The 27,389-nt window shown below is 35.5% G+C and overlaps 3 protein-coding genes and 1 long non-coding RNA gene across 6 annotated transcripts in view; 2 read left to right on the plus strand and 2 right to left on the minus strand.

The window, feature by feature from the left end:
- The window catches only part of LOC101736032 (E3 ubiquitin-protein ligase MARCHF8), a 28,772-nt gene extending 25,166 nt beyond the window's left edge, over window positions 1–3,606 (plus strand). Inside the window, exons 4-5 of the mRNA XM_004923401.4 lie at window positions 2,475–2,607; window positions 3,344–3,606. Of these exons, the coding sequence (XP_004923458.1) occupies window positions 2,475–2,607; window positions 3,344–3,549 (339 nt within the window). The 3' untranslated portion in view covers window positions 3,550–3,606. The remainder of the gene's footprint in view (window positions 1–2,474; window positions 2,608–3,343) is intronic.
- A 1,677-nt stretch (window positions 3,607–5,283) lies between these two features.
- Window positions 5,284–11,638, minus strand: LOC101736169 (uncharacterized). Of its 3 annotated transcripts, none has more exons than XM_012697728.4 (4): window positions 11,382–11,611; window positions 10,434–10,526; window positions 9,905–9,994; window positions 5,284–9,262 (listed from the first exon to the last, which is right to left on the minus strand). In XM_012697728.4, the coding sequence occupies exons 1-4, from the start codon at window positions 11,401–11,403 to the stop codon at window positions 8,676–8,678; spliced, it is 792 nt and encodes a 263-aa protein (XP_012553182.2). In that variant the 5' UTR covers window positions 11,404–11,611; the 3' UTR covers window positions 5,284–8,675. The 3 variants fall into 3 exon arrangements, with proteins under 3 accessions (XP_012553182.2, XP_062532821.1, XP_004923459.2); XM_062676837.1 differs by having other exon boundaries at window positions 10,434–10,557; window positions 11,232–11,608; XM_004923402.5 differs by lacking the exon at window positions 10,434–10,526 and having other exon boundaries at window positions 11,382–11,638.
- Window positions 11,639–11,930: 292 nt separating this feature from the next.
- LOC134201612 (uncharacterized) lies at window positions 11,931–13,920 on the minus strand. The gene is made up of 2 exons (XR_009976976.1): window positions 12,240–13,920; window positions 11,931–12,156 (listed from the first exon to the last, which is right to left on the minus strand). It is a non-coding gene; the product is annotated as an uncharacterized LOC134201612 (long non-coding RNA).
- Window positions 13,921–16,925: 3,005 nt separating this feature from the next.
- Window positions 16,926–27,360, plus strand: LOC101736306 (nuclear pore glycoprotein p62). The gene is made up of 13 exons (XM_004923403.5): window positions 16,926–17,169; window positions 17,357–17,413; window positions 17,695–17,796; window positions 18,284–18,411; window positions 19,000–19,078; window positions 19,453–19,577; window positions 20,244–20,376; window positions 21,148–21,981; window positions 22,855–22,939; window positions 23,518–23,689; window positions 24,052–24,227; window positions 25,075–25,186; window positions 26,080–27,360. Exons 1-13 carry the CDS (start codon window positions 17,103–17,105, stop codon window positions 26,236–26,238), a joined length of 2,229 nt encoding a protein of 742 aa, XP_004923460.1. The 5' UTR covers window positions 16,926–17,102; the 3' UTR covers window positions 26,239–27,360.
- Window positions 27,361–27,389: the final 29 nt, after the last annotated feature.

The following is a 27,389-nucleotide window of genomic DNA, read 5'->3' on the forward strand; positions in this document are numbered from 1 at the left end:
GTTATACATTACTCACCAAAAACATAGAACTTAATTAATTTAAACGTTGTTGTGTGTTGTTTTTTCTTTTTCAAACCCCTACTAATTAGCCAGATATGTTTTTATAAGTGCAAACTTTAATAAAACGCAATTATGTAGCCTGGGAGTTAATTGCTAATGTCCATAGACATACGACGTGAATTCTGCTCTTTATCTTCTTACCACTTTCTGTGCTAGTACATTAATCTTTTTTTTATTGTCTTTTTAGGCAGACGAGCATACGGCCCACCTGATGGTGAGTGGTTACTGTTGCCCGTGGACTTCAGCAATGCCAGGGGCAGAGCTAAGCCGCTGCTTACCGCTTAATACTCTCCACAAGCCTCGTTTGAAGAAGGATATGTCAAAGCGCTCGGGAAACACCGTGGAGGGGAGCTCATTCCAAAGCCGGATGGTACGTGGCAAAAAGGATTTCTGAAAACGCACTGTGGATGACTGAATGAATGAACTCAAGACACACGCGTGCACAAAAAATTGACTTACAAACTAAACATGAGATTTTATGCTTGAAGTTCCAGTACGTAAAAGTGTAAGTTAGTAGTACACAAACGAACCTAAATTCGACTTAGCTAAGGTTTACCGAATGCAGCCGATGTACCATCGAGCTTACAACTTAATCTGACTTAATCCAACCGTTCACTTTACGGTCCCCTATATGTCGGAAAGATCTGCATACGTTGTCCGTACACACGGACGGCAAAGGTATTAGCGCTGCACAATTTAGCGCTTCTTTGAATAAATACTTTTGATTTGTATCTCAGCCTTGCGATGTTACATAAGATCTATCTATCTATATATATAAAAATGAATTGCTGTTCGTTAGTCTCGCTAAAACTCAAGAACGGCTGGACCAATTTGGCTAATTTTGGTCTTGAATTATTTGTGGAAGTCCAGGGAAGGTTTAAAAGGTAGATAAATATGAAAATGCTCGGAATTAAATAAAAATTACAATTTTGCTTTTCCTTCGATGTGTCCTTCGTCGGACTCCTTTTGTTTGTTTTAAGTTTATTTTATACAAAAATTTAAGTCTTTTATTTATCGATTGAGGCACTACGAAGTCTGCCGGGTCAGCTAGTCTTAAATATACTTATATAATATGGTATATATATTATACTTATATAATTATAAATTTATATAATATTATACTTAAATATACTTATATAATATGGCTCTTAATCTGCGTAATATGAAGGTGTATGACCTCAGTCACTTAGAACTGCCTCTGTTGTTTGCATCTGTTAATAGTATCAGCAGAAATAATAATCTATTATTCACCTTTTTTCCATAATTTTCTCACTTTATTCCTATTAGTGGTGGAACATGCTGTGTATCTGACTAACTTGTGATCTGAGTTCACTTTGCCTTGTCTATGAGATACGGTACGTAATACTAGTAACGTATTTATATTTATATTAATAACGTATTTAGTCTGTCTATTTTTGCCCGTAAGTAAAGGAGACGACCCTATATAAATAGTTTGGCTAATTCAATCAAAAGACCTAAATCTTTAATAAAATCAATAAAAAATCTATAGATGCGTGAAAATTTCTTAGATCATGGCAACCCTGATTCCCGGAATTTTCCTAGGTCTCGAGACGACATTGCTAAATCGCTGTCATATTTCATCCGAGAATAGGTAACTAGTTTGTAAGCGCCCTTAAGAGTAGCTGTGGTGCTGAATAAATTTCTAAGTATAATTAACGCCTTTTTTGTTAATAAGTTTAATTTTTAATCGATCACGTTGATTGTCATTTGCAAAATACAATAATATATATATTTCATCTCATACATAGCACGTACATGTACTCAAAAAGTCGTCACAGTTTTGTGTAAACTTTAAGGCGATTAGCAAATCAGGGTTTACGACTTAATTGTCGCACATTGATCCGAAGTGGATCTTCGCTTAGCTAATAGATAATAATATTACAGAGTCCTATTTCTATCTCGCTCTGTCAGTTACTATTATGGTTAACAGAACGTACAATTTTGGTACTATTGACTTATGATAACCAAATAGTAGCAGCGGCTTGAGGATCTAAAATGTTAAAATTCTTTCTTGGCGGCTTTTAATAGTTATCAAATAAATAAATAAAACGCGTACCTGGTGCTAAATATCGCAATCCATGGTCCTTGAAGCACGGCTAACGAGGCACGACATTATTATTGGTGGTAGGACCTCTTGTGAGCCGCGCGGGTAAGTACCCTGCCTATTTGTGCCGTGAATCATGAATGCGTTTCGGTTTGAAGGACAGAGCAGCCGTTGTAACTATACTTGAGATCTTAGAACTTATATCTCAAGGTGGGTTGCGCATTTACGTCGTAGATGTCTATGGGCTCCAGTATCCACCTAAGCCAAGTGGTCTGTAAGCTTGTCTATCCATTTAGATTGTTTAGGCAATAAACAATCAATCTTTGGAAGCATTGTTTTGTTTTTTCAGTCTGACTGCCTCATCTTTTGGCTCCTGTCGACTGTTACGGCCGGTCTGCTGGCCGTGTGCATCGTGGGAACTCAGTATTTTGTTATCGAGGGTAACAAATTTGGTAAGCTCGACGCTGGTAGGAAGCAGGAAGGTTCGTCTATTTTTTTTTGTTTTTTTTGTTTTTGTTATTTCAAGAATTGTTCTATTTTAAATTCGGAACCGGTTCTAAGCGATAAGAAATTGAAATTGTGTGAAGAATACTATGGGACTTGGTTTTTTTTAATTCTGAACTTTTTGAATTACTAGTGTTCGCCAAGCCAACGAAATTGGACTTATTTGGTGTTAAGTGGCTAAGAATTCCAACAGCATAAATCCTCTTGAGAGATGAGTTCTAAATCGCAGTTCAATAGTACAATGACTACCCCCTCCCTCTCCCCATCTTTTGAACCAGAACGCATTACTGCTTCGCGACAGAAATAGGCGGACTTGTGGTAACTACCAGGGCGAGTTTACAGTACACCCTACCACCGGTCCAATTAGGCAAATTATAATCATGGAGACCATTCTTGAATTTATATTAAAAATATATTTGCTTACAAAAATTGGTACCTTTTTCCGGGATTAGAACACCGGCAGTCTCATTGCTCGATACGAATTCATAGGGCGTCACATCTTTGAGGCCACGATAACTTTAAACTTTGGCACCGGCAATGCTGTTGCTCTTGAGCGACAGCGACCACTTGACATTAGGTAGGCCATATGCTCGTCTGTTTACAACGGCAATAAAAATAATTGAAAAAAATAATACTTGATATTTGAAGTCTGTAGATATTCTTGTGTCATTTAAAGACAAATGTAACCTAATAATTCTTTGTTTTTTTTGTTAGGTATTTCACATCGCATCACAGAGACCGCAATGGACTTTTTTATGGCAATTGTGTTGTGTGGATACTCTGTGACCGTTTATCTTCTGTGGAAAGATCATTACATCATGTGGAACAGATGGAGGAGAGCCAATGTCAATGTCAGATTACTACTGACCCCGGATTCGAACCCTGTGCCTTTCGTACCTAGAAATAGATATATCGTTTGAACGTTTTGGTATTAATTTATTGTTGTATTTGAATGTATAATTTGTATTTTAATTAAAGTTTTATTTCGTTGTGATTGATATCGGGTAGCGGAGAAAATCTGCCGAAACAATTTAATGACAATATCGGTGTAGATGATTGTACCAGTTAACTAGTTTTGGACGATTACTGGAATCTACTGAAGACAATTTCACCTTTGTTTTACAATTGGATACGCTAGATCTATGAGATGGCCTTAATTCCAATGTAATATGGACGTTTTTTGTATGTTAATTTCTACATTATTCAAATAGGTAAAATCAATCGTTTAAAAGAAAAATTTTTGGGGTGAACAGAGCATTAAAATTAGTTTTAAAATTATGTAGCAGTTAGTGCTTAATTTAAAAATAATCATAAAGTATTATGTATACCGTATTGAACGCCAAATCAAAGAAATGAATATACGTAAACTACAAATTATTTAGACGTCCATAATTACAAAAATTAGATATTAGTATAGACCAAAGCAAAGGAGTCATTTCTTGTGCGTTGAGTAGAAAAACAAGTGCAGGAAGTACTGTAGTAGTACGTAGCTGCTCTGGTACTGCGAATGTACAAGTCATTTCGGATCCTCCCGATTCACTAACGGTGCTTTAAGGTACCTCAAGCACCGGTCATCGTTCTCGTCGAACCCGTCGCTTGCGATGAGGGCCTCGACGAGTAAATTAACCCACAGACAAAGCCCGCTAAGTTTCTCGCCGGATCTTCTCAGTGGGTCACGTTTCCGATCCGGTGGTAGATTCTGCGAAGCATTGCTCTTGCTAGGGCCTGTGTTAGCAACGTCGTCAGGCTTGAGCCCCGTGAGCTCACCTACTTGTTAGTTTACGCTAATAGAGCTTCTCAAGGCTATCAGCTTAGGCAGGAAAAAAAAGCTTCGGATGTCGATGGGCGTATTATGACGCACCACAGTACAGTGGATTCGTTTGCCTACAAAGGCGGTAAAAAAATTGTCAGCGCGACGGTAAGAACACGTGCTAGACCAGGATCGAACGTTGCAAGTATGTACATATAGTTTTTGCCACGCTTTTATTATAATCTGTTTATATAATGAAGTCTTGCAACTTAATTTTTACCAATATGATGATGATATTCGCTGTGTCACTGACCTACATGTGTCTGCAGATCAGTGTGCTTAGTGCGAGTTTTTTAACGGTCTCGATAGCGTAAAATTTAAGCCAATTTTGTGTGCAGTTGGAACAGCGCCCCTAGCGGCTAACGTAGGCAAACGATTTCACTCCACACAAATATGAGTTAACTTTTACGCTATCGAGAACGTTAAAAAACTCGCACTAAGCACACAGAAGAAAAGATCTCGGGCGGGCGCATCAGATTGCTCAACAATAAGCGAACGATTAGGAAGGAGGATACATTGTCTACTCACACAAGAGCACACCGTGACCAGTAGAAACAGAGCTGAAGCGGTCACCTTGGCCGCAGGAGAGAGAGAGAGAGAGAGAGAGTATTCTTTATTGTACACCAAAAAACAAATAAACAGTGCCATACATTAATAACATAAAAGTACAATTGGCGGTCTTATCGCTAAGAGCGATCTCTTCCAGACAACCATCAGGTGGAGAAGAATCATTTGGAGAGTATTAATATTACCTAGTATTATTCTTATTGCTGCGTGATTCTCGTGCACAAATGTACATGAGCAATGCGGATAAGGACTGCCGTTATAAAAAAAAAACAAATACTTTAATCGAACCATTTATTAGCAATTAATATAAAAAAGGTAAAAAAACTATAAAAATATCAAGGCGTTCTTCTTTAATTAGAAACTAAAAGTTTAAGATAAGACCGCCCATTGTGTTGTTCATTGATTTATTTATTTATTGCATAGATGGATGGGCGAGTTCAGAGCCCACCTAGTGTTAAGTGTTTACTGGAGCCCATAGACAGCTACAACGTAAATACCGCCACCCACCTTGAGATATAAGTTCTAAGATCACAATATAATTACAACGGGTGCCCCACCCTTTAAACCGAAACGCATTACTGCTTCACGGCAGAAATAGGTGGTGGTACCTACCCGTGCGGACTCACAAGAGGTCCTACCACCAGTAATTACGCAAATTATAATTTTACGGGTTTGATTTTTATTACTCGATGTTATTCCTTCACCGTGGAAGTCAATCGTGAACATTAATTGTTGAGTACGTATTTCATTAGAAAAATTGGTACCCGCCGGTGGGATTCGAACACCGGTGCATCGCTACATACGAATACACCGGACGTATATTCCTTTAGGCCACGACGACTACTATAATGTAGCTGAATATTGGTGAAACTTTACAATAATATAGCTGACACATCACAATAACACATAGGCTACAATTTATAAAAATATAGTGTTCATTACTCAAAATATAACGGTAAGTAGTAAAAAAATCTGCCATCTTATTTGCATAATCAATAATAAATTAAATATTCCCGAAGCGAAGCGAGGGCGGATCGCTAGTATTAAATATAACATTTTTTTATGACAACTCGTCACGTAATTAAAGTCGATAATAATCTGTAAGTGTAGCATGGCAATATTAACTAAAAGGTCGAGTAACCAAAAGCCGTAGACAAACTACGAAAAAAAAATTGTCTACGGCCGATAAGCCACGTTCTCACTATAACTATAACATTTAACAGAAATTAAATTAACAAAAATAACAATACTGATAATTAATATAATACAATATTTACTCAACAACATTTAAAGATATAAATAACTTCATTAAATTTTTTAAATATACAATAACTTTAAAACATTTGGTAAATACTTTGTTATTATAATCACAGTAATTCATATGTTTACACACTAATGTTCAAACTGGTATAAAACGGTCTCTGGAGTTCATAGACATCATAACTTTAATTCCCACTCCCATTGATAAACGAAGCGATGTGAAAATCTAAATAGTATTGTAATAGAGGTTTCTTATACTTCAGTTCGCTTAGTGCGAGTTTCTTAAAGTTCTCGATAGCGTAAAAGTTAAGCCAATTTTGTATGCAATTGGAACAGCGCCCCTAGCGGCAAACGTACTCAAACGATCCCACTCCATGCAAATTATATGAGCTAACTTTTACGTTAGCAAAAACGTTAAAAAAACTCGCACTAAGCACACTGTTCGAAACCCACGAATACTTCGAAGCAGTAATAGGCGCACAATGCCTGTGCGTGCTTATAAGTCCTGGACCCTTCCCTGGGATAACAACAACTGTACAAAGTTTCATAAACTGACGAAGACTTTAGGAACGCTAGTTTTTTTTTTTGTAGCCGTACATATATAGAAAAAAATTAAATTGGAGTGACTGTTTGTATTAATAAAATAACCACATTTTATAGGTACTAAATGCGTAAGTATGTATACACAGTATATATACCAAATTACCTTTTTTATTTTTTATTTTGTCTGTCTGTTTGTTCCGGCTAAACTCTAGAACGGCTGGACCGATTTTGACAGTACTTTCACTGATAGGTAGCTGATGATATAAGGAGTAGCTTAGGCTACTTTTTTAGACTACCTTCGCCCCCGGCGTCACCCGCGATACGGCAATAACCACGGGTAGCATCGGACTCAGCTAGTAGTATATATAAATCCTAACCTAAAAATACTTTTAGTGTATTTTATACAATAAAAAGAAATCGACATTATTTTCTGAGTACAATAGTACTTATGTCTAAAGTTATATTATCCACAATATAAATGAATAAATGCAATAACTTATATAACATGTAAGTTTTCAATTCCATTAAAAAAACGAAAAGTTTACTGGCGATATAAAACATACATTATTCAAAGAGCTTCCCTTGATTCTCTTCATATGAAACAAATTTGAAGAAGATTTAAAAAAACAATTACGTACAAAATACAGTAAACTGCAAAAGTGCGTGGGTAGTACAGTAAAACTCGTATGAACAACTAACGCCATCTAGGCAACGATACAGATAAACAATATCACTACCCACTTAAAATTAAACTTTAATAAATAAATAAATTTAATAGACGTGTAATTAATAACACCACAAACGCCATCTAGTATTATTAACTTATTATCAAACATTCATAGGATCGTAGAACCTAAATTTTACTGCTGACTGTACATATAACTAAAAAGATTACAACTAACTACATACAATTAAAGAGGACTGCAATTGGATGTACATCCAACTACCAAGGACCTGCAACTTATTGTTCATAAAAATATGAAAAACTGCAGCAGACTGTAACTGACTGTACATCCAACTACGAAGGACTACAACTTATTTTTCATACAAATATCAAACTACAAAGGACTGTAACTGACTGTACATATAGTACAAAGTCTATTTGAATTCGCAAAACAAAGATACAAGGACTGTAGATTATCGATACAATAATTTATTTATACACCTCAAAAGTGTACCTATCTAGTTGTGCCTCTCATAATCTAATATCATTCGGTTGTGTGGTGACAGCCAATCGTAGCGACAACTCTCCCATTTAAGTGACAGTGGTACTTGTAGAAAACAACTAAAGTATTCACTGGTACATTCTTAGACTATAAAACTGCCACCATTAATTGTTGCTTTTTTTGAAGTGAAACTTCTAATGTGACTTCCAACAAGGTTGCGTTAAACATTTAACGCTACCATGAAACAGAAAGAGACACAGCGAGAGTGAATGCGTGGCACTCGAACGCACGCGCGTAGTATACCTGTTACAGGCCAGCGCGAGCGTTAGCAACGAGTAGCGTCCAATACAATATTTTAATGAAGTATTTAGAAATATATATTTATTTATTTTTCTATGTATAGTATAAATGTTGAAGATATCGCAACTCTTATACACAGCATTCCCTATTATATACAAGAGCAATCTGATTTAAGGATGAAAAATGAAGAAAACTACTAAATGCTACACATCGAAAAAGAAGTTTCACTTCATTCACGTGCACAAAGTTGCAAGCGGGCCGCTTTTTTTTGTTTATGTCATTTCTAACACAATATTAAAATCTAGAAAATATCGCTATAAATCTCACACAGAACTTACTTGAATTACATCAAATTTTTAACTGTCATGTTTTTTTGTGTATCATAAAACATTGTTTAGTCTTAACACAAATATTGTTTTTCGTTTTTTATTTTCTTACCCGATACTTTCTTGATGGCCTCCATCATAGATTCGTATGCAGACAACTGGCCGAATTTAAAACCTTCCAACGAATCTTTATTTTTACTGGCAGCACCGGCTGGTATGCCAAAATTGAATTCTAAGTTTGAATTCTCGTTTTCCTCTGACATTGTACCAGGTCTTTCGATTTCAGGGGGTGTTTCGCCAAACTTGAAATCGCGCAGTTTCGTCTTTGTTTCACTTACATCAGTATTGTCTTCTGATGAATTTTGAATACCGAATTTAAAGTTCCCACTCGGTTTTTCAGGTTCGCCGATTATTCCGGGCATAAGCTGACCTTTTTTGTCCTCAAAAACGTACGTAATGCCATATCTCGCCAAGTTCTTACCTTCTCTCCCATTAAGCTCGTCGATGGTTTTAGGAATGTCCCATCTACACGGAGAGGGTTTCATTCCAAAATATCCTTCAGAATCTTCAGGTATTTCTGGTGCTAAAATTTTTTCTTCATCCGTTGCTACTGTTGAGCCCTCATCAGTTTTTTGGTTCTCCTCTTTGTCTCCAGATTTAACTGGAAAGAAACAATAATAAAAAACTTCAGTAAGAGCACATTGAATATGCAATAAGGTCTTTAAGATGGACTGTGTAGTTAGTGACCACAAAACCCACATAATCTGACATCAGTTTCAGATAAAATCCACAGCAGCGTCTTAGTCTTCGCAAAGAACGAGCCTACTTAGTTTCTCGCCGGATCTTCTCAGAGTCGCCATTCCAATCCGGTGATAGATTCAGCGGAGCACTGCTCTTGCTAAAACAGATGTTTGCAAAATATCCCAGGATGTGCCCTGTGAGCTCGCTGACACTTACTATGAGGATAGTATAATGATTGATTGATTTTCCTAGCAGTAGGCAAGCAAAAAAAACTAAGTACAATGGAATCATTAACATCCACTGAAGATAAATTTTTTTGCTCTCCGATTTTTAACATTTGTATTATGGTATATTTTGGATGCTGTGAGGAACTGTTTAATATGATAGGTGTCATTTGCTTTTTAACATGCTATCAGCCTAAGGTGTACAATATTATGGGAGGGCTAGGAACAACAATAGTGTTTAAATTTTTTTTACACAAAATATATTTCTGGAACTCCCGTCTCTTTTTTATTGGTTCTGTAATATACGGATTTCTTTATAAAAGAAAATCTTACAATACCTTGAGGTGTTAAGGTATTTTGTACATCTGTATTAATGGTATCGGCTTCGTCATTAGTTTTTCGATTTTCCTCTGTATCTTCAGATTTTTCTGGAATAAAACAAAAATAATATAATCGTCAAAGTCCAAACACTGATTCACCAAAATATGATTAAAAAAATATGATGCAACGCACAGGAGTCATGTGTTTGGGTTTGATTTGCTAAGTCCCATAACTCTATCTTCTTTTTTTTTCAATGCAATTGGTACTCTAGTAGGATAGAGGTCGGATGTGAGAAATAGAATCTCACTGTAAAGTCCATTTTATGCCTTCTTATTACCTAGACTAGCCCTTAGTCTTGTAGCTATGAGAAACTGTAGTGCATGGACCTACAGACTTAATGACCATTGTCATGATTATGTGAAACAATAATTATTCAGTCTGCTCTCAAAAACATGTACCATTTTTAGTATAGACAATGGAAACTTGAAAATGTCTAGTAAGATTACAAAATTTAAATGTTTTCCAAATAAATAAATAAAATTATACCCTCAAATGTTTTGGGTACAGAAGTTACTGTTATGTCAGTATTCTCGGTAGGGGCCACATTTCCTAAAGATCCCTGTATATTCCCAGTTGTAGCTGCAAAGCATTTATAATATTCATTATTCAACTGACCCGGACGTGCAGTAATTAGTTCCACTGGCTATTTGCACTGAAGGTCATGGGTTCGAGTCCCATGTTGGGCTAATATTGTATGATGAACAGGTTTGTTTGCTTTTGGCCTGGGTGTTTATTATCCATTATTATTTAAATGTATAGAATGATGTGTGTCTGTCTCTGGTACACAGGGAATCCTAAATTGGGGCAGGATGACCAGATACATGATATGTTACCAGTTATTATAGTTATAAATAGTAGGACACTTTGAATAGTAGGACAGCTATTATAGAAAAATATTGAGACTTCACAGTGGCAGCAATCATTGAGATGTGCATGGGTGTGATGTGTTGATGTGTATGGGGCTATGGTTGGTTTACGTCTGGTTTGATCTTTTTTTTTTATTGATGAGTGGACGAGCTCACAGCCCACGTGGTGTTCAGTGGATACTGGAGCCCATAGACATCTACAACGTAAATGCACCACCCACCGTGAGATATAAGTTCTAAGGTCTCAGTATAGTTACAACGGCTGCCCCACCCTTTTAAGCGAAACGCATTAAGTACTGCTTCACGGCAGAAATTGGCAGGGTAGTGGTACCTACCTAGTTGTTACCTTGATTACTTGATATTGCTTTGCGATAAGGCTACCCAAGGTCAATCGTTTGTATCGTCATGACTTTACCACCGATTCCGAACGCAGTTTCACCATTCCACCAAGTAAATATGAGCAAGAGACTCAGGGTCTATGTTATACTTTTCATATATTACCGACTACGCACTACTGTGAAAACAGATAGGAAGATCAAATTTATTGTTATTGCGTATTAATATGTACCTGAAGAGTTTTGATTTTCCATTTTATTTCTAGTATTTGTATCGTCAATATTCTTGCTTTTATTCTTCCGTAGTATTCGAGACCGCACACGATCATAAATATTATTTATGGTTTTTATTGTTACACTCACTTGGTTGGTCTTCGCGTGATTTAGGAAAATGTTTATCAAATGAATTTGATTGACGTAAAGTAGGTAGGTACATAATAGTACCTAGTAGTTTTATTTTTCCAAATGGAAAAGCAAAAGTACCACACCATACAGCCTAATCTTTTAAATTGTTTTTATTATATTATTAGATGATATTAGGAAATGAAATGAAGCTGATTAAAGGTCTACCAGGATCTGATAGCAAAAAGGAAAAAAAAATTGACGCTAGCAATACTAGGGAAATTTGAGTAAAACGTTTTGATACTTTTTTTTCTTATAGCGGCTGGATTCTGTGTGTGATACATGCAGATATAAAAAAATATGCAATGATCAAGGATATTGTTTGAAAATCTTACTGTGGTGAATGTGGGGTGCGAAATTTAGATGAAAACTCCAATTACTCTCTCTGTTCATGAATTTATGCGCTCTTATTAATTAATTATAGGCTATCAGGACTTGAAAATGGTTCCAAATACTGCACATCCATAAAAAAGTCTTCATCCGAAGAGGAAGACGAGGAAGACGCAGTATTTTTGCCACCTTTCCTCTTTTTACCGGGCGTACTAAATACGCCTCTGTTAGATCTGCCTTCAGCAACAATTCGTCTTATGGTAGTATTAGAAACACCTGAAATAAACAAAATTTTAGTAAACATAATACACACGAAAATGCAATAAAGCAAGAAATCAAGACGTGCCATTCCTACTAACCAGTCAACGCTTGCACATGCCTCATTATCGATGATTGTGTTCGTTCTGCGCCTTGTTCATCAAGTATTCTTTGTTAAACATTGAAAACAATATTTTTTGCTTGCCATCGAAGAGGTGTCTTTGACATTTTCACCACTTTTTAAAGGAAATTTGAAGCCAAACCAAAAACAATTCCATGAAATTTCAGTTTTGAAAAATGAAATTTTTTTGTTGCCATATGAAAATCACTTTTATAGCTTTTTTTGAGATGAGATCACTGAAGTAGGAAACCTATGGAAATGAAACGTCAACAAAAAATTCGTGCACTGAAGTAGGAAACCTATGGAAATGAAACACTGAAGTAGGAAACCTATGGAAATTAAATGTCAACAAAAATTCGTGCCACTGTGACGTCATCTGGCCACAAAACATGGCAGTTTTAGTGCTGCCCAGAAGATTTTAATGTTAGTAGGTTTTATCGATAAACGTTCTTGGCTTATTTTATTTTAAATATTGTTGAGTATGAATGTATTTGTAGAATTTATACTTTAATAGGAAGTAAGTATATTGTTATGTGCAAAGATAATGTGATTTAGATATTATGTGAAATCTAACACGAGTTCGTGCTTCAAATTTTCCAAGTAAAAACGATATGACGATTTTTAAAATTTGCTACACTGATTTTATAAAGTTGTCGTTTGCCGCAAAACATAAAGATACGGCATAGTACAGTGCCATCAGCCCATTTCTAGCATGCTGAATGTTATCGTATTTTGAGTACGTGTTTTTCTTAGACTATTACAATCTATTTTAATTGTTTTGCTGACTCTAAAGTCCGTAACACACTACCGCAGCGCACCTCAAGGAAGGTGCACCGCACTACCGCACCGCACGCAAATTTTAAACTTATCAAGGGACCGCCTGATAAAAAAAAAACACCTACAGAATATTTATTCGTTAATGAAATTACAAACGTCATTCCTTGTGACTTCCTCTCTAAAATCACTTAATTAATAAATATTTAACGAATTTACAATAGTGTTTTACTCACTGCGGAATAAAACTATTTTATTTAAATAGTTCCGAAGAGATTTTGTCGGTAGCCTTTTCCCCGAAATATCTAAACAGAATGTCTAAATATGTTTTGATGACATATTTTAAAGAGGTATTTATGATTAGTGTCATGATGAATAGATTCCGACCGAAAAATGGTGTCCGATATTTCGGATTCAAATATATTAAGTGTATAATCTATGTTTCGGATTAGGGCTCCATAATGAATTTAAATATATATAGATAATAGTTTTGGGGCATCGACTTTCTTGAGATCCTATCAAATATGTTTTAATTATTATTTTTGTATGTTTTAAGCATGATAAAATTAGAAATTTTATATAAGCAATCATATTAAATCGATATCAAAGTCAATAAATAATGTACAACCCAAAACAGACGGCCGAACTGACGTGACAATGACATTTGGCGCGCTAAACATGGCGGATTTTCGGCCTCATTAGACGGAGACGGAGACATTTACGTATATTCATGTTTCATTTTATGTACGCACTGAAATACTGTTATATTGTTTTCCTGCGAGTTAAAGTGCTGAGTAAGAACGAGATAGATATATGTTTATGTGTGTGCCTTCAAAATGGGTGCTATTTATTTATGCAATTGTACGTATAGAACAATATGTCGTGTCCCTACTATATAGGTCTATGGATGAGATGATATGATATGGGCATAGAGTTACTGTTGTAGGTACTTATTAACTCCATGGATATGGGATATTTTTATGAAAAATAATAATATGGAGTGAAATTACATGAAGAATTAGAGACATTAATCAACTGGGATGAAATTAAATGAAATGAGATGAGATGATATGGGATGAAATATAATCTCAGTAAAATGGTTTGCGCTTACTGAGATTTTTTCAGTGGACTTTTTGGAGGATCCCGAGAAGTTACGTCCAACGGCTTTGTTTACTTTCCCCACATTTGTGCACTTTCACAGATACTAAACAGTTAATAAATCAGAAGAAACACTAAATAGACAAAATAAAACAAATCACACAACTTCACACCTCGCGGTCCCGCCAAAAAGTGATAGACGTAAAAATTGTGTCACTATCATAGACCTATATAGTAGGGACACGACATATTGTTCTATACGTACAATTGCTTATATAAATAGCACCCATTTTGAAGGCACATACATAAACATATATCTATCTCGTTCTTACTCAGCACTTTAACTCGCAGGAAAACAATATAACAGTATTTCAGTGCGTACATAAAATGAAACATGAATATACGTAAATATCTCCGTCTCCGTCTAATGAGGCCGAAAATCCGCCATGTTTAGCGCGCCAAATGTCATTGTCACGTCAGTTCGGCCGTCTGTTTTGGGTTGTACATTATTTATTGACTTTGATATCGATTTAATATGATTGATTATATAAAATTTCATAATTTATCATGCTTAAAACATACAAAAATAATAATTAAAACGTATTTTATAGGATCTCAAGAAAGTCGATGCCCTAAAACTATTATCTATATGTATTTAAATTCATTATGGAGCCCTCATCCGAAAAATCCATTTTTCGGTCGGAATCTATTGATCATGACACTAATCATAAATACCACTTTAAAATATGTCATCAAAATTTATATATACATATTTAGACATTCTGTTTAGATATTTCGGGAAAAAGGCTACCGACAAAATCTCTTCGGAACTATTTAAATAAAATAGTTTTATTCCGCAGTGAGGAAAACACTATTGTAAATTTGTTAAATATTTAATAATTAAGTGATTTTAGAGAGGAAGTCACAAGGAATGACGTTTGTAATTAATGAACAAATGTTCTGTAGGTGTTTTTTTTTTCACGCGGTCCCTTGATAAGTTTAAAATTTGAATCACTCTCAAGCGAAAGTGATTCAAATGGTGCGGCGCACCTTCCTTGGGGTGCGCTGCGGTAGTATGTTACGGACTTTAGAGTCAGCAAAACAATTAAAATAGATTGTTATAGTCTAAGAAAAACACGTACTCAAAATACGATAACATTTAGCATGCTAGAAATGGGCTGATGGCTTTGAACTACGCCATATCTTTATGTTTTGCGACAAACGACAACTTTATAAAATCAGTGTAGCAACTTTTAAAAATCATCATATCGTTTACTTGGCAAATTCGAAGGACGAACTTGTCTTAGATTTCACCCATCTAAATCATATCATATTTGCACATAACAATATACCTACTTACTTCCCATTAAAGTATAAATTCTACAAATAAATAATACTCAACAATATTTAAAATAAAATGAGCCAAGAACGTTTATCGATAAAACCTGATAACATTGAAATCTTTTGTACAGCACTAAAGCCGCCATGTTTTGTGGCCAGATGACGTCACAGTGGCACGAAATTTTGGTTGACGTTTCATTTCCATAGGTTTCCTACTTCATTGGTCACTATGGAACCTACGAGAATAAGTACGGCAGATAAAATATTAAGTAGGTAGGTATGCAGGTAGTCAACTTACTTTGAAAACTTTACGCCTCATATTTGTGCACTTGTATACAATGGATTGTTATTCAAAAAGTTTAAAACCACACACACCACGTCTGAGATAGTTTTTTCTTTTCTTCTCAGTCGTACACTCCTAGCGGAGTGGTCGTGGTTATGTACGTCTTATTTAGACATTTCCATAACTCTCATGCGAAAATAGTAGCAGTGGCTTAATAAAATAAATATAAATAATTAAAATAGTGTTCTGATATAGTAATGCGAGCATGAAACACGAATCTACCTGCCGAGATAAACAGTGGCTAACAAGGTAACCAAGGGCCCCAGGGCAAATAAAAAAATGGGGCCCCACTACTATGTAAGCGGATTAGGTTTTATGAAATAAAAATAATATGAAATATACAAATACTTTAAAAATGCTAAGCTACTTAAGCTCTTTTTTTGATTGCTGACGTGGCAACGCATCGCCATGCACAAGCGACTGTCTCATTTTATTATTGTATTTTTCATATTCCACACCAATTTTCTATTCTAAGCTATCCATATAAACATCTATACTTGTACAAAGTAATATCAATGTTTCAAATCTACAAGCTTTACCGCGATGGCTCGTTTTTTCCTTTCCTTTGGAACACACCATCAAACTCGACTTTGGAACAAACTTGCTTAATTCAGGATGTGGCAAAAGATATGGATGATTTCATCTAAAATTGTTATTGTTATCATCCAACTGATGTTATCAAAAGCGATTTAAAGGTATGGAAGAGATTGCCTTTAAAAATCACATACAGTAAATTGATTTGAATTGAACAGAGTATAGAGAGTTGGATTGGAAAGATAATTTACGGTTTCACATTTATCGTTAGGATTCATATTAGGTGACGAGAAAAAATGGGGTAATTAAACATTGTTAGGTATTTTTTATACTATGTACTATAAGAATATAGTTTTAGCTTTTAAATGCCTTATCTTTCTTCTTTTGCCACGATTATCTTTCATATATTTTTCCTTTCCGACACTCATTTTCTAGAATTGGTTGCGATGAGAACACGGGAAAAAATATGCTTGCAATCTGCCTGGCTTGAGATCTCACACAAGGTTTTCAATTCCAGTTTAAATCAATTGGCTACGTTTCTTTTGCCAGTCTGATCGGACATAACAAAAAGTGACTTTTGACACATTGAAGTTTGAACGAATGATTAATATCTCGATAAATCTTACTGTTGGTAAATTTTCTAACGGCGGCAAACAGTAGTGCTTACTAAACATTTATTGAAATATCTAAATATACATACTTCCATCATTTAAACTATTTTACTTTTACATAAGTTTATCTATAGTTTACAAAATGAGTTTTTCTTTTGGAACTACTACAACGTCGTCTAATACTTTTGGTACACCAACACCATCAACAGGTAAATTCTTTTTGGTTTGATTATCATGTTCCAATTTGAAGCTTTATAAATTGAAATACTCTACAATACGATTCGAACTACGATATATATGTTTTTTTAAACAATAATTAAATTGTCAATGTAAACAATATAACCACACTTTTTTCACGTTAAGATCAAAAAATTAATTAATTGGATGTAATTACAGGATTTTCATTTGGCAGCGGTGACGCTTCAAAGCCGTTATTTGGTGGATCCAACACAGGTACGATGCGTACAAAAACTTCCGGTAACAAATACAAGCGATATTTTAAATCTGAATTTTTCTGTTACAAGTAACAAAAATAGACAGTAAAAATTTAAGGGACTAAGGGAATTTAAGGCACCACTGTTAATAAATCAAGATTTATTAACAGTGGTGCTGGTTTCTTAAACCAAGAGACATGGATATTTTCAGAAAAGATGAAGTACACTCATTAGATATCCAAACATGAATCGAATCCCAAAAGCATATAGAAAATGCAAATAATATTTTTAATCTCTCAGAAAACAAAGCAACATTCAGCTTCACTAGTCCCACAACAAGTGCACCAGTATTTGGCAGTTTTGCATTTGGTGCTAAAACAACAAATGCAGCACCTTCACCATGTAAGTAATGGCCTTTGTTTACTTAACGCTGAATATACTGTATGGTTGTAATTAAACCATAGCCAAAAGACATGCAAAAGATATTTAAACAACTATTAACACTCCTAGCTGACATGTGAAAAATTATTTAAAAAATTATAATTATCCCTCAAAGGGGTTCTTAAATGATCAATATTTCATAAATATTTATTTACACTCAGATCCTATGTTCTAAATACAATTTTCATACAAGTTAAAGTTAAATTAAACTCCAGGAATGAATCTAACACTAAAATAGAATTGACCTACAAATAACAAAATAACATAGTGCTTAATCAAAATTATCACCACACTACTGAATCACAAAATGTAAGAGCCTTGAACCTTTCCTGCCCTACTCTTTATAGACAATGAGAACCTACCTGCTCAAAAAGAGGCTTACATCAAACATTACGAAAAACATTCTACTCATAACAAATGCCTCTCACACTTATGTATTGTATGGCAGTTTCATCTCCATCGACAACGACTACAACTGCAGGCTTTGGAGCGAATAAGCCAACACCCTTTGGAGGTTTCACTTCACCTCCTAATCAGACAGTTGGCAGTTCTGCCTTTGGGCAAGCAACAAATCAGGTGTGTACAGTAATTTTGTTGGGAGCCTGTTAAACAAACTATTCGTCAGTTTGGTGTGATGTCTCCAGCTGCGTTTATCGATCAATACTGTATTTTGCATTTCACCAAATTAAGTGGAAAAAAAATCAGTTATATTTGTAAATTTTACTGGTGGTAGGACCTCTTGTGAGTCCGCGCGAATAGGTACCACCGCCCTACCTATTTCTGCCGTGAAGCAGTAATGCGTTTCGGTTTGAAGGGTGGGGCAGCCGTTGTAACTATACTGAGATCTTAGAACTTATATCTCATGGTGGGTGGCGCATTTACGTTGTAGATGTCCATGGGCTCCAGTAACCACTTAACACCAGGTGGGCTGTGAGCTCTTCCACCCATCTAAGACATAAAAAAAAAAAAAAACAATGTTCTGCCATTGTTAAATTGTTGTGAAAAAAATGATATCTTTTCTTTCTTAGTTTGAGAATGCTTACATTCTACTTATCTTTTCTTTCTTAGTTCGAGAATGCTTACATTCTACATAACTCTTATATGTCGTTCACTGTGCTCCTTTGCATGTGTTAATGCCTTGTAATGCTAGTGAATATTTCACAGAATGCAGGACAGGCCCAGAATCTGTCGTTTGGTGCAACCACCACAGCACCACCGGCATTCGGTACACCTGCCACACAAGGTTGGTTATAAATATAATAATATTATAAATTTATTATTATAATGAATATATAAATGATATTATACTAAAATGACGATTATAATGGTAACACAGCTTAAGACCTGGATTGACAAATATAATTATTTTGACATGGCAGATGACATGGATAATTATAAATTTAAAATTAAAAAAAAGGATAATAATATTGCTTTTGTAAATGCACTAGCGCTCAGCTTTTGCTATTATGAAAATTGGACTTAAAGTTCAGAAAAGTTTTAAGTCATTGTTCCTTACAAACGAAATTTATAATTACTTCACCAGTACGTCTTGCTTGCATCAGTAATAAAGTGAACAGAAATTTTAAGAAAAGGAAATGTATGAACATGTTGTTTTAGCTGCTGCCCCAGCATTCGGTTCCAGTGCAAATACAGGTTTTAGCTTCGGGAAGCCGGCATCAACGACAGCTGGCTTTAGTTTTTCAACACCTACATCTGGTTTCTCAGCACCGCAAGCTAGTACTGTAAGTTTTTGTTACAATCCCAAAAAAGAAATCGTTTTTAGATCATCTCCAGTTAATTCCTTTGTTTGTCTGTTATTTTTGTTGTTAAGTTTAAGGTACAAAGGTAACTATTCTAAATCCAACTTCTGATTACAATAATTTGTTGAAACCAGGAGACAATGTCAGTCTGTATATAGTAGTTACCTAGTTGTAAGCATTAACACTACACTGTTTCTGCTGCAAAGTAATCATGCACTCTGATTAAAATTAAATAGTTATAAAAACTATTTTACAAAGGTAATTGAAAGCCTTATAGCTCAAAGTGTGCTCCAGGAAACATTTAGGATTAGCTAACATTAGCAACAGCTCAAACGTAGCCAGGTTGTGTTGGTATTAGGGCATCTTCCGAGCCCACAAGGATAGGTACTACCCTGCTAATTATCCTGTTTGGAGAGTGGGGCAGCTACTATACTACAGAACTGAGACTTACAGCTGATGCTTCAAAGTGTGTGGTGAAATTTACATTGTTAATGTTTATGGGCTCTGGTCAACGCCTAATACCAGTTGGATTGGAAACTCATTCTCCCATCAAACAATATAAAAAAATATGATAAGAACAGAGATTATCCTCAATGTTTTCTTCTACCATATTTATTGATGGATTTCTTCATGTTGAAATATTTCCAGGCAACGACAATAGTACAACCGACTCTGCCAACGTTTGGTCAAACAACCGCAGCACCGGCCTTAGGACAGAGTTCATTTGGATCAACGGGCTTCAGTTTTGGCAGTAAAACCGCTATAACTACAACCAGTACCGGTTCGTATTTTAGTTTTGTATTATAATAAGTGATAATCTATTACAAAATTTAATAATAATAAAATAAAAAAATTTAATCAATGATTCTCTTAGAACATGAGGAAGTTTCTTTATTGCACCAGCAAGGAAATATGTGGTTGAACAAAAACAAAAAAAAACATGTGGAAACATTTTTGTTTCTGAGATTATCTTTACTTCTTATTGCAACCAAATAAAATATTCTTGAAATATTATTCAATCAATAATCAAAATTCACTTGTATCCACTGACATCAAGGTTTATTCTATCCATTAATTTTATTTCCTTACTTTTGTTATGGTAATGGATGAAATTGTAAATTTAAAATTTAAAAACTTGATGGCATTTAGTATATACAACTCGACACCGTAGAAAATAATCCTATTTTGTCTTAAACTATTTATATCAATCAATCAATGACCCCCTTAATCCTGAACTTTTAGGGCTGTTGATTTCATTTTGGTTTGTTTTACAGAATAAATCTAAGTTCAGTTTGCTTCTAGGTATAGGCCTTCTCTTACGTGTTCCACTGCTGTCTATCTTTAGCAACACTCCTTCAGTTGGGCCTGGCTGTCCACTTTATCTCATCTTCCCATCCATACACTTTCTTTCCTTTATTCTTTGTACTGTGTCTAGGGTACCTACGATTCAGTGATAATCTTGTATCACTTTTCTTGGGTACTTCTCAATATATTGCAAAGCTTATTTATATACAGGTCACTTACAATTTAAATTATTATTTTTTTGTTGCAGTAACACCCGCACCAAGTTACAGTTTCGGTGGCAACACATCTCAGCCAGCATCTGGGCTTAATTTGGGTGGAACGAATTTCACTACCACAGCTCAAAGTAGCATACCAAGCTTCGGTACTACTACAGCCGCACCTGGTGTAGCTTTTGGCACGTCTCCAGGTCAAACCACGACCGGGCTTAGTTTCAGTACACCATCCACCAGTGCGACCAGTGGTCTTAATTTTGGCACCGGCGTTGGATTCGGCACAACTACACAGAGTGCAACACTAAGTTTCGGCGCACCGACAACACAGACCACCGTAACTCAACCTTCCACTGGGCTTAGTTTCGGGGGGCAGACTTCTCAGGGCTCAGCGACCGGGCTTGGTTTTGGCACGGCTGCTACAACCGGGTTAAGCTTTGGAACGAGTACGGCAGCGGCCGCAACGACTTCGGGGCTTAGTTTCGGTGTAAGCTCAGCACCTAGTACTCAGGCAGCCGGGCTTAGTTTTGGTGTCAGCTCCACACCAAGTACACAAACAACAGGGCTTAGTTTTGGCGTCAGTTCCACGCCGAGTACACAAACGACAGGGCTTAGTTTTGGTGTGAGTTCAACGCCAAGTACGCAAACCTCTGGTCTGGGATTTGGTGTCAGTTCCGCGCCAAGTACGCAAGCGACTGGGCTTAGTTTTGGTGTCAGCTCCGCGCCAAGTACCCAAGCTACCGCGCTTAGTTTCGGGGTAAGCTCGGCCACTACTCAGCCACCGAGCACCGGAATCAATTTTGGAACTGGTACATCAGCCGGATTAACCTTCGGAACGAAAACTGTTACCACGACCGCTGTTTCTTCCGCACGTAAGTCATGCAGATGATAAACTAATTAAAAGTATTTTTTTATTTATTGTATTGATTAGTGCGATTTTCGGACTTCCACAAGTTCTTGGGTAACTTTTGTGAAGATCTTTTTTCGGAGATTTCAGTTTCTTGATAAATTATTTTTATTTAAAGGAAACGTATAAATGGAGGTAGAAATTACAATAACCTTTCAAATCGTCATTTTTTTCTAATATATTGCGTGCTACCAATACAATACCAGTGGATGCCATGGTCTTCCCTAACTCTTTTAGCCAATTGATAACATTTTCCCCTTCTTATTTTTTTTATTGCTTAGTTTGGTGGACGAGCTCACAGCCCACCTGCTTTTAAGTGGTTACTGGACCCCATAGATATCTACAACGTAAATGCCGCTACCTTGAGATATGAGTTCTAAAGTCTCAGTACAGTTACAACGGCTGCCCCACCCTTCAAACCGAAACGCATTACTGCTTCACAGCAGAAATAAGCAGGGTGGTGGTACCTGCCCGTTTGCTAAGAATATGTCGATATTCTCATTTCTTATCGGGTTCTGATCAATTATTACCTTACTTGCACTGAATAATCTGAAAATATTAGTTATGTTCTTTCGAAATCAGATTCGTTTTAATTATATGGTACTTATATAAGTATATACACTTTTGCTATGATGATATAGTTAAATACCATAAAATCTCTAGTTTATTCACCAAACATTGTCCAAGGATACTTTGATGGCGCTAGCACGGCGTTAGGGCGTGAGATTTGACAAGAAAGTGTTATTAACCTTTGTGCGTTTTAAAATGTCATTGTAATCAGTGTCAGATATCGCTGTCAATGTCATTATTAAAGTTTGTAAATTTCGTTAAATTTCAGCATCCACTACCACCCCGTCTGGCATAACGGCACTGGGAAAAACCACAGCTTCGACTTCAATAATGCCCACTTTGACTGCAACAACGTGAGTCGATTAACACTAGCTTATAAAAAGTACAGTGTGCTTAGTGAGAGTTTCTTAACGTTCTCGATAGCGTAAAAGTTAAGCCAGTTTTGTATGCAGTCGGAACAGCGCCCCTAGCCACAAACGTATGCAAACGATCCCACTCCATACAAACATGACCTAACTTTTACACTATCGAGAAAGTTAAAAACCTCGAACTAAGCACACTGTTTTGTGTCAGATCATATTGCGCTTATACAAAAGTAATATTTTGTGTTAGATTATATTGTAAGCTTGTATAGGCAAGGACCTTCAACCTGCTTAGTTCTGCTGCGAAGCTTGAGCTCATTCCAATGTTCAATGCAATAAAAAAAATGGCACTGCTATTTACATCCACTTTGGAATGGAACGGACTTGGTCTTAAATGAATCTAATGATTCCTTATGCTACAATATTGAGACATAAAAACATCTGATAATTAAGTAGATTTGCTGCAAAGCATAGATGGAATTCATACCATATTAGACAACGAAAAAATTTGGAATGTATCAAATATCAGTTTTGTCTGGGTATATGATGGCATCATTTTAAATTTTTAGTACTGCAGCTGCACCAGTTCCACCTCAACCGATAACTTCGATAACATTTGCACAATTAGAGGAGAATATCAACAAATGGACCTTAGAATTGGAAGAGCAGGAACGGACGTTCATCAACCAAGCTACCCAGATTAATGCTTGGGACACATTACTAATAGCGAACGGAGAGAAGGTATGATCACATTTTTTTAATATTTATACTATACTATTATATATAAAATTGAATTGCTGTTCGTTAGTCTCGCTAAAACTCGAGAACGGCTGGACCGATTTGGCTAATTTTGGTCTTGAATTATTTATTGAAGTCCACAGATAATAATTTTGTTTTCCCTTTGATGTGTCCCCCGTCGGATGGATTCCTTTTGTTTAAGTTTATTTTATACTAGTTTAAGTATTTTATTTATCGATTGAGGCACTACGAAGTCTGCTGGGTCAGCTAGTTCAAATATAAGAGAGAAGCAACCGAGAATATTCTGCTTTTACTTTAAAATATTCAGGATTATGACTCTTTTACAAGTAATGCTTTTTCCACAGATCGTAGAACTAAACGAAGCAGTCGAGACCGTTAAAAACGAACAGCAATCACTGGAACATGAATTAGACTTTGTACTGGCACAACAAAAAGAATTGGAAGATCTATTAGGACCGATGGAGAAACAGTTACTGCAAGAGAACAATGACCGTATCAAAGATCCGGAAAGAGAACATATGTTAGTGTTTTTTTTTTTTTGCATATAAATATGAATCTCAATTACAGAAGAAAGATATTATTATATAATCATGATTATAAACAACAATTATGTATAATGAAATAATCGTCTATCAGGTTTTACTGGTGATAGGACCTCTTGTGAGTCCGCACGGGATGGTACCACCACCCCGCCTATTTCTGCCGTGAAGCAGTAATGCGTTTCGGTTTGAAGGGTGGGGCAGCCGTTGTAACTATACTGAGACCTTACAACTCTTATCTCAAGGTGGGTGGCGGCATTTACGTTGTAGATGTCTATGGGCTCCGGTAATCACTAAACACCAGGTGGGCCGTGAGCTCGTCCACCCATCTAAGCCATAAAAAAATTATCATGTCCTCAAATGACGTCACACCTAATGATGCAGATTTTAAAAATCAGCTGTATACTGAGGCATTCACACTACAAAAAAAATAATTAAAATGTGTGCAATTCACACGTGGTAGAAGTGAAACCTTCCAAAATTAAAATACAATTATCCTAAACGTCTTAAGTATATGTAAAATTTTGTCATTAGTAAATAATTGTAAGGTAGCGCCCTCTGTGAATTGATATTTTAATTTCACGTATAATCCTAAATTAAAATTCACTACAAGAGCTTTCATACACACATTAGTATTAAGAAATCTCACAGATGGCGTTGTATTAAATAGTATGTATATTTCTGTCTCATTCTTTCCTGGCTTCATCCTACACATTTTTGTATTTGTGTCTCTTACCTGTCGTTTTTTCCGTTGCATCCGGTTTGAAATCACAACGATTCTAAAGAAGTTTTCACTTCAATAATAATTTTATTTCATTTCGTTACTAGGTATTCACTAGCCGAAAATTTGGATTCTCAACTACATCAGATGTCCGAAGATTTGAAGGAAGTTATAGAGCATCTCAATGAGACAAACAGAAGTCAAGATGGCAACGATCCAGTAAGTGATTGTTTTGATTAAAAATGAAATTATGCTTCCTTAAAACAGATTTTCAAGAACTTTTTATGAAAGCTTCTTATTATTTCTACGTTAAATGTTACGAGCCGCTACTGTCTTATTGCTGGTAGCTTAGGGCCACTTATCTATATATATAAAAATGAATTGCTGTCGTTAGTCTCGCTAAAACTCGAGAACAGCTGGACCTATTTGGCTAATTTTTGGTCTTGAATTCCTTGTGAAAGCCCAGAGAAGGCTTAAAAGGTTTAAAAGGTTGGATAAATATGAAAATGCTCGGAATAATTTTGTTTTTCCTTTGATGTGTCCCCGACGGATTCCTTTTGTTTGTTTTAAGTTTATTTTATACAAAAGTTTAGGTCTTTTATTTCTCGATTGAGGCACTATGAAGTCTGCCGGGTCAGATAGTTATTCATAAAAATTTGCTCTAAGTAAAAGAATAAACAGTAGTTTAAAAAACTAAAAAATACGCTTGTTGAATTTTCTATAAAAGCGTATTTTTTCGTTTTTTTAAACTACTATTATTTTTATTTTTCATTTTTAAGTTGGAATTTCAATTATTTCAACTTTTTTTTTAAATATTGTGTTGTCATCGGTCCTTAATAAGTATCGCAAAATTCGAGTTAATCCGACGTTTTGAAGGGGGTCAAAATCATGTTCAAAGATTCCGTTACATACTTACATAGATACGTCTGAAGCTAATAAAAGCGTATAAAAAAATTAATACATTCCACTATAAAAGTTAATACATTTTTGAGCTTTTAGATTGAATAGTACCCGGTATTTTGAATATCGAAAAGAAGTTGAATCTCTACTTATGCGTATTGAACTTATGCATATTAAAATTACTCGAATAACTCAAACTTTTTCTTTTTCAGATTGTCCAAATCGGTCGCATACTAAACGCTCACATGTCGTCGATGCATTGGATAGACAACTCCATAGCTCAGATATCCAATAAGCTGGATCAATTGAAGAGCGTTCACGACACGCTCAGGAAGGATAACGAGAGATCATTTCAATTGACTTACAATTAATCTGTTTTTATAATATGTATACGGTTGGTTCAGTTTTGTGATTTTTGTCGATTGTTTCTGGATGTCATTGTTAATAATTAACACGTTGACTGATATGTAGGTCACCGGTGCCCTACGCGACGCACTGAAGTAATTATGGCGATTTCTCTCTTAGATCTTCTTAAGGCGCCAGAATATCTAGTAGATTCTGGGAAAGACCAATCCGAAGATACTGAGAATTAACCTATTCATAAAAAATACTAAAACATTAAAAAACAAAAGAAGGCAAATCGACATAATTTCTTTAGTGCGCCGCGTAGGACACCGGTGACCTACAAGGCAATTAACGTGTTAAACACGCCTACGAGTACTCAGAATGTTTGTAAACTGTAATAGAAGAATATTTGTAATACAAAATTAGTTTTACTGTTGCAGTACTTAAAGTTGTGAATAATGTATGATTAACTAACGAATACAGTACAATGTTGGACTTTTAAATGCTTAGAGTAGAATTCAATTATAATTTAAATGCACGTATAATTTATTTACATTCCTCATTATACTATTTATGATGCATGTCTATGTGTCCAAAAACACTTCACATTACGACGGTACCTAAATGTACTATGAGGATGAAAATGTGAATCAAATATTTTCATGAATCCCTTGTCTTTCGTACTATCAAATGCAAGTTCGCGATCAAACTGCATTATTACTATACATTATATTTTAGAAAATTGAGTAACATGGGTTCAAAGAATTTTAATTCAAATCACGTAATATGTTGTTACCCAAGCAAACAAACGAACATAATTTGATTATATAGATGATTAGTGTGCTTAATGTGAGTTTTTTAACGTTCTCGATCGCGTAAAAGTTAGCTCAAATCTGTATGGAGCTGGAACGTTTGCCTACGTTTGCCGCTAAGGGCGCTGTTCCAATTGCATACAAATTCGAGTTAACTTTTACGCTATCGAGAATGTTAAAAACTCGCACTCAACACACTGGCCAGTGACGAGGCCAGAAATGAAACACTCAAATAGTATTTAAAAATGAATGTGTCATTTATTAAAGACGTTAAAATGTTTTTGTTATGGCAACAAAATGATTCAATAAATAAAAATAAAAAATATTAAGTACCTATATAGTTTTTTTGTTGTTGTTATCAAGTC

Source organism: Bombyx mori, chromosome 28, assembly GCF_030269925.1.
Source record: "Bombyx mori chromosome 28, ASM3026992v2".
NCBI lineage: Eukaryota > Metazoa > Arthropoda > Insecta > Lepidoptera > Bombycidae > Bombyx > Bombyx mori.